Raw genomic sequence first — 6,994 nt, 5'->3', positions numbered from 1 at the left:
ATAAACTATTTAAGGAACAGACTCTAGGCTGGTGTCCAGTACTGACATATTTCTACTGGTGGGGTTAAAATCGGCAAGCGGTCCAGGTGGGTGGAACAGTGTGGATGGACATTTCTTCTTTCGCAGAACTTAACGCAAACATCTGATTGCCTACAAGGAAATTGCATCAGGTCTCTGGTAGGTCATGCGTAAGCGAACTTTGCGTAGCTCGTAACTCACAGAGAATATCTGAAGAATATAAATGATTCGTTTCCATACCAAATGATTCTTTTTTAAAAAAACATTTTCGAGCCCATTTTGAAGACATTCAGAACCATCCCAAAAGCCCCTGAAGAGGTTTTCTTTCTCACACAAAGTCTGACATGGTTAAGAAACAAAGCTACCTTGTGTTGGTTGAGCTGGAAAGGAACGAGTCATACATACAAGTTCGTATTCAATGGAAAAACGACCCCTCAGAAGCCGGAGGTAACTGTGTTTCCCTCTCTGTCTGTCGGGCACTTTCCTGCCTCTCTGCGGGAAACTTAGTCAGCTCTGTGTGGAAATGTGCTGAGTCAAGCTGCAGTCAGTCAGTAATAAGCAGTCAGACAGTAAGGTGTGGAGCGTCATTAAAGGATTCCTCGCATCGCTTTGCGGTCATCCATCTTAGAACAAGTAAGCAGATAAAATGCGGGCTATTGTGTGAAAACAGTCAGAGTGCTTCATAGCTTAGGTTAGCTGTCCTACAGCAGTGCAGGTCTCTGAGCTGGCAGGAGTGGGGCAGCGGTTGAGTGGTGAGTGCCACATCTGGCCAGAATGATTCACGATTTCAGAGTGAAATTAAATTAAAAGTTGAATTAAGAGCATCCCATTTTGTTAAGAGTAAAATCCTAGAGTAGAACTCTGGGAGGACAGGCCAACCATTTAGAAATTTGTCCAGCAGGTGCTATGAATTCAAAGCGCTATTAGTACATCCAAATGAGGGCTTTTCCAGGGTTCGTTTTCCAATCTTTACTGACTCTCTTTGGAAAAAACTTCAAGTTAGCCTCCAAACTCCACTTGTGTATGTGCTAAGTGAGGATTCTATGTTTTTGTATGTACATTCACTCATTTTGTCTTCGCTTTTTGTGAATAGACTTGATAGATAAGCTATGTTGATGCAGATAAGCTATGCTGATCACTGGTACAGTTAGACTGAAGGCGTGAGAACAGTGATTAAAAGAATAGTCTGAGAGATTGTACTTGTACTTTTTCCCTGTCAAACAGATAAAATAAAGAGCAGCAGACAGACGGAGAGACTGCTGCCGGCTGATCGGTGAGCAGCCCTGAGCTGGATGTCTGCTTGGCTGCACTTAGCCGGGCGGAAAGCCTTCACCCCTGCCCTGGCAGTAGGACCGGCAGACGGACGTCTGGGATCGGGGGGTGAGGAAAGGCTCAGAAAGGCAGGGGAAGTTATTTTCGGGAAGGGTGAGAGCTGAGACTCTGCCCTCCTGTCTGTGCCACACAGCGCCGTCTCCTGTGTCCCGTGATGAGAGAGAGAGAGAGGGAGAGAGGGAGAGAGGGAGGGAGGGAGGGAGGGAGAGAGAGAGAGAGAGAGAGAGAGAGAGAGAGAGAGAGAGAGAGAGAGAGAGAGAGAGAGAGAGAGAGAGAGAGAGAGAGAGAGAGAGAGAGAGAGAGAGAGAGAGAGAGAGAGAGAGAGAGAGAGAGAGAGAGAGAGAGAGAGAGAGAGAGAGAACTCATGACTCATACCGGCGCATTGTGAAAGAAGGGCAATTAAGTTTGGGTGGCGGGAGGAGCCGAACGTGGAGGACGCGCCCGTGTGAGAGGCTACAGGATGGGCAGGCGTGTGTCAGGGAAAATGCCCCCCCCCCCCCCCAGAATTTTCTTGCGACAGAGGAACAGAGGAGCTGTTGGGTTTGCTGATAGTGACAAAGGGTCTGGCGGCCGAAGTCACCAGAGAGCACGCCCCGGTTTGATCCCGGTGACGTCACCAGCGCGCTGTCTGATGAAGGACGGGCTGGAGGAGCTGGTCTCCTTTAAAGGCACAGGATAGGCGAGCCAGTGGGCCAGCTGCAGCAGCACAGCTTTGATTGACAGACGATGCTCCCATGACCTCACCTTGTCTCCGCCCTCGCTCATTCCAGCCCGCTAATTCTCCATGGCAACCTGCAAACTTCCTCCCATGTGCAGTTCCAGTTCCTTAGCTCAGCTCCAACTGTCATCCAAAACTTCATCTACCCCATAATCCTCAGCTCCATCAGCGTCTGCCTGACATTTTTAACCCCTTACCTCCGGCTGGTATTGGTGCTTTTCTGGTGCATTTTGTTCATTCTTGCCTTATTGTAGAGTCTGTTTTTCCCTCCCAATCCTCCCATGGACGTCATTGTGTTCTTATCCCACAAATCTTGTGGATTTTGGGTTTTTTAGGATTTTGAGTTTTCCGACTGAATCGAGGAAGTGGGTCTGGGTTTGCAGGCTTCTGAGCCTGTGTGATGAGTCAGCCGGATTTCGGACAGAATCCCCCTCCCCCCGCCCGCCCCCAGCCAGCCCTGCCGCAGGCTCCTGTCCCAGGGACGGTGTCCGCTTCCAGGGGAGGGATCAGACAGATCCGCAGCAGAGTGTGTCTGTGTGGGGGTCCCTCAGCAGGCTGTCAGCATACCCCGCTGATCCGAGATCAGTGATGTGGGGTCAGGAACACCTGAAGGATTGGCTCACCATTTACAGTTATGATACGTCTAGTCTATGTGCAGACAGACATCGATTGAAATTCTTTCTACGTCTGCCAGAGGCCATCCAAGCCACTCTTCCTAAAGTAGGCGCATGTTAAAAAACTTCATCATACTGAAAGAGTGACGCAGGACAATATAAAAGCATGATGTTGTGGAACAGGGGCCCTCGTGTCCACAAGCTGAATATGGGGCTGCCGCCATGCATAGCGGCAACAAGCTTTCCTCATGGCCCACGGCAGTGCACTGCATCTATCTTTACTGCATGATATAATTAATCAGAGACCCTGAGGATGGGGTTGATTTATTAGAGATTAAGATTAACCAATTAAGGGACGAGGTTTACACAGAGCGGGGGAGGCAGTGTTTGAGAAATATAAACATACGAGAGAGGCGTGGCACCATTTCCGCTGCGCATTCAATTAGCGCTGGGTTTTCGGTAACTGAGTCCTTTAGTCTTTCTGTACCTTTGAGAGAAAGATATATAATGGGTCATTGTGTAATGGATGACATGAGCCAGGAGCAGGGGATTTTGGTGGTTGTCCGTATCTGATTTTGTGGAAGATACTCCAGGGGGAATTTTGGAAATGGCAAGTTTATAAAATTAATTTTATGGCTGCAGCTGGTTAAATGTCAATTGAAATCTACCCTTAATCGAAAAAGGTTTCCTTCTCCTAGAATAGAGTGCAGTGCCAAGGGTACGGTCAGTGTCTGTCAGTGTTCATTTAAGGGTACGTTTTAGGTGAACTGCTGTTTTCTTTGCTAAAAATACTAAGGATGTGTGTGTTTACTTGAATTTAGATTTGGTAAGTAATTTGAGAGCAGAACTTGAAACTAGGAGATGTGGACACAGAGTCCTGTGGGAGATGAAGAGTCCTGATGAAACTGTGTGTGTGTGTGTGTGTGTGTGTGTGTGTGTGTGTGAGAGAGAGAGAGAGACAGAGAGAAAGAGACACACACACAACTTGACAGAGCAGAGCCACCATTGTATTTTCAGAGAATTACTGTGAAATAAAGGGATGACTCAGCAGTCTGTGGAGAGGGGAAATGGTGTTATATTAGCTGGAGTTTGAGGCCCGAGTCACCGGGCCGTTAAAGAGCAGACGGGAGAACGGTGCTGTTAGTGGGGCGGGGGGCATGGAGCGTGTAGCTTTTATTTGCCAGTAACTTGGCCCTATTAAAACAGGTGTGACACTTCAAGGAGAGCATCACACACTGCAGGACTGGACTGGAACGGAAGCCTTTCGCTTGCTCAGAGTCCCAGCTTTGGCCTAATCGTGAATGAATTGGCAGCCGCGAGGCCTTTATTGTGCAGCTTTGCTCAGTGGCCCGCCGCTCTCAGCATTGTGTCACAGAGAACGGGAGGGAGGTCATGTGACCGGCCAGGAAGCGGAGCCGCGTGGAGCGCCACCGTCGCGAGGTTACCTGCGGTGCGCTTTTCTCTCGACTCAGCCGTTTTCAGCAGATGCGCTCTCCGTGGAGTTTTAACGCTCTGACCGGCTGCTCTTACCTGGGCATGGAAACCTGCCTCTGTTAGATGTGCGTTTCATGTTTAGTTTGTCCATGTTGCCCTTTGCTGACCTGTTAAAGAGATTTGTTTTAAAGATGGTTATGGTGAAAATGAGGTTGTCAGCTGGACAGGCAAGGTTAGTCACAGGTTACTTTTGATACAATTTTATTTAAAACTGAAAGGATAACCCCAGGCACTTTTTTTTTTTTTCTCCTTCATTTTTGTTCGTAATGTCAAGAGGAATTTCTCAACAGACAGCTTGCAGAAACTGTCTCGGTACTTAATTGTGTTTTATCCACCATTTCATGTGCAGATAGAGGGCAAATTAGACAAGATCACATTGATTGCTTAAATTTTTGTGCTTTTTCTCTCCCTCTCTCTCCCTCTCTCAGTTGTGGCTGTGAGTATTGATCCAGACAGAGAAGAGGAAAGGGCCACTGCTCCCCCCCCACACACCCCGACCCCCCACCCCCTCCCCACCCCTCCCTACCCCTCCCCACACCCCCCCTCCCCTCCCACCGGCTCCCTGCCTTTTTTCTGTCCCCCCCGCCCCCCGCCGCACTGTGACTTCATGATCACATGACCGTGGATATGGACGCGGTCCTGTCCGACTTTGTCCGCTCCACGGGGGCCGAGCCGGGCCTGGCCCGGGACCTGCTGGAAGGTGTGTGTGTGTGTGTGTATGTAACCTGTTTCATAGCTTGTGTATCTTATGCAAATGATTTCATAGCATTTACTTTGAGAAACATCAATGAATCAGTCAGTGAGTCAAGAAAAATTCAGTTAAAAGTTTGTATCATATTTCCTGGATATGCCAGTCCTAACAAAATAAATGTCACAGCCTTTCACAGGGTGGAATTTATCATGGGTATAATTTGAAATGAAAAATAACAGCAGTAATAAAATGACAAAAAGGAAATGACTCATCTGGAGTCCCGATAATGATGAGCACAAGGTCCACCGTGAGCAGAGATGTAACTGCTTCACAGTGGGCCCCCTTTAGGTTGCAGACTGACGACGTCACGGTTCTGTCTGCAGGAAAGAACTGGGACCTCACGGCCGCCCTGAGTGACTTTGAGCAGCTGCGGCAGGTGCATGCTGGGAACCTGTCGTACACCTTTGGGGACGAGAGGGGGTTCAGCCCCCCGGAGAAGGAGGCGCCCAGGGTGGGGCGACCCCTCCTCCACCGGCAGGATGACGTGGTGCAAGGTAGGGGTGTTGCCGTAAACCAGATCACCTCACCTGTGAGCTGCGTGTCAGGCCTGCAACTTTCAGTCAGATTATGTGCAGGGATGACTGCACTTCTTTTTGTTCACTGCCTGTGTCTCTGCCCCTTGCTCTGTCTACCCCCTACCCCCACACCCTATCGCTTGACCCCCCCCCGCACCCTTTCTGCTTATCCCAACACTGCCCCCATGCCCTGTCTCCTGCACCCCCACACACTCTCCCTCTCTCTGATCCCATTCCCCTCCCTTTCTTCCTCTTCCTCTCCCTCCCCAGAGAAGCGTCTGTCACGGGGCATCTCCCACGCCAGCTCCACCATCGTGTCCCTGGCCCGCTCCCACGTGTCCAGCACAGGAGGGGGCAGCAGTGAGCCCCTCCTGGACACACCCCTCTGCACCTTCCAGCTGCCCGACCTCACCGTGTACCGCGACGACTTCCGCAGCTTCATCGAGCGGGACCTCATCGAGCAGTCCATGATGGTGGCCCTGGAGCAGGCCGGTAGGCTGCGAATCCCACCGCTGACACCATTAGAATCTCCCACAGTGCACTGCAGGCCCCTGTTCTGCCTCGGATTTATCTTAAATGTGTAGCAGTGGGATTTTTTTTTTTGTGTGTTTCTCATTAAGGATAATTTGTCGGCCTTTGATAGGTGTCGTCTTGAACATTTTAACAATGTGTGAAAAGCATTTTTCTTCCATTAGTTTCTGCTAAGGGGCCGATTCATAAACAGTATGAACAGGGGTGCTGATCTGAGAGAGAGCTGGAGAAACTGTAGCAGACCATGCCGGATCTTGCCTCCCGCAGGTCGCCTCAACTGGTGGACCAAGGTGGGAGCCAGCTGTCAGAGCCTGTTGCCCCTGGCAACAAGTGGGGACGGAAACTGCCTACTGCATGCGGCCTCATTGGGTGAGCATCCTGCCTGTCGTCAACAGGGGCGCAGCTGATTGGACCTCTCTGACTCTCCCTCTGTCAGTGGCAGTTAATGGAGGGGTCATGGGTGTCCGTGGAGGGATAGTGAAAATCAGTAGTTGAGAGTTTCTGTAGGGAGGCCTGGGTTCCTGTCAAGTCACCACTGAACGTCTGAGGGGGATGGTTTGCGTCAAAGGAAGTTTTTCGTCCTTTCAAGCATTTATTGAATGCAGTCAGTAAAGTACTTGTGTCAGTGCTTTTTATAAGAGCACCATATCCAATACAATTGGAGTGACAGTGTGGGGCGGTGGTAAGAACCAGGAATTATAACCGAAAGGTTCGCTGTTTGATTACCCGCTGGGACACTGTGGTTGTGCCCTTGGGTAAAGTACTTAATCCACAACTGCCTCAGTAAAATATCCAGGTGTATAAATGGGTAACACTGTAACCTGTGTAAATTCCCCCGCTAAAAGACAGTGTGATATGATGTGATGTGACGGCTGGTCTGATTGGTCAGTTGCTGTGGTCCGTGCAGGGATGTGGGGTTTCCATGACCGCGACCTGATGCTGCGGAAGTCTCTGTACGCCCTGATGGACCACGGCGGGGAGAGGGAGGCACTGCGCCGCAGGTGGAGGTGGCAGCAGACAC

General features: G+C 50.1%; 1 protein-coding gene across 1 annotated transcript in view; it reads left to right on the top strand.

Moving 5' to 3' along the window:
- Positions 1 to 4,785: 4,785 nt before the first annotated feature.
- Positions 4,786 to 6,994, top strand: part of LOC118768817 (OTU domain-containing protein 7B-like) — a 9,648-nt gene continuing 7,439 nt past the window's right edge. The window contains 5 exon segments of the mRNA XM_036515751.1: positions 4,786 to 4,876; positions 5,251 to 5,421; positions 5,713 to 5,934; positions 6,241 to 6,342; positions 6,881 to 6,994. The exon segment at positions 6,881 to 6,994 is cut by the window's right edge and continues 14 nt beyond it. Coding sequence (XP_036371644.1) covers positions 4,792 to 4,876; positions 5,251 to 5,421; positions 5,713 to 5,934; positions 6,241 to 6,342; positions 6,881 to 6,994 — 694 coding nt within the window. The 5' untranslated portion in view covers positions 4,786 to 4,791.

Source organism: Megalops cyprinoides, chromosome 21 (genome assembly GCF_013368585.1).
Source record: "Megalops cyprinoides isolate fMegCyp1 chromosome 21, fMegCyp1.pri, whole genome shotgun sequence".
Taxonomy (NCBI): domain Eukaryota; kingdom Metazoa; phylum Chordata; class Actinopteri; order Elopiformes; family Megalopidae; genus Megalops; species Megalops cyprinoides.
The sequence above is the reverse complement of the archived record's forward strand: the minus strand, read 5'-3'. Positions and strand labels throughout refer to the sequence as shown.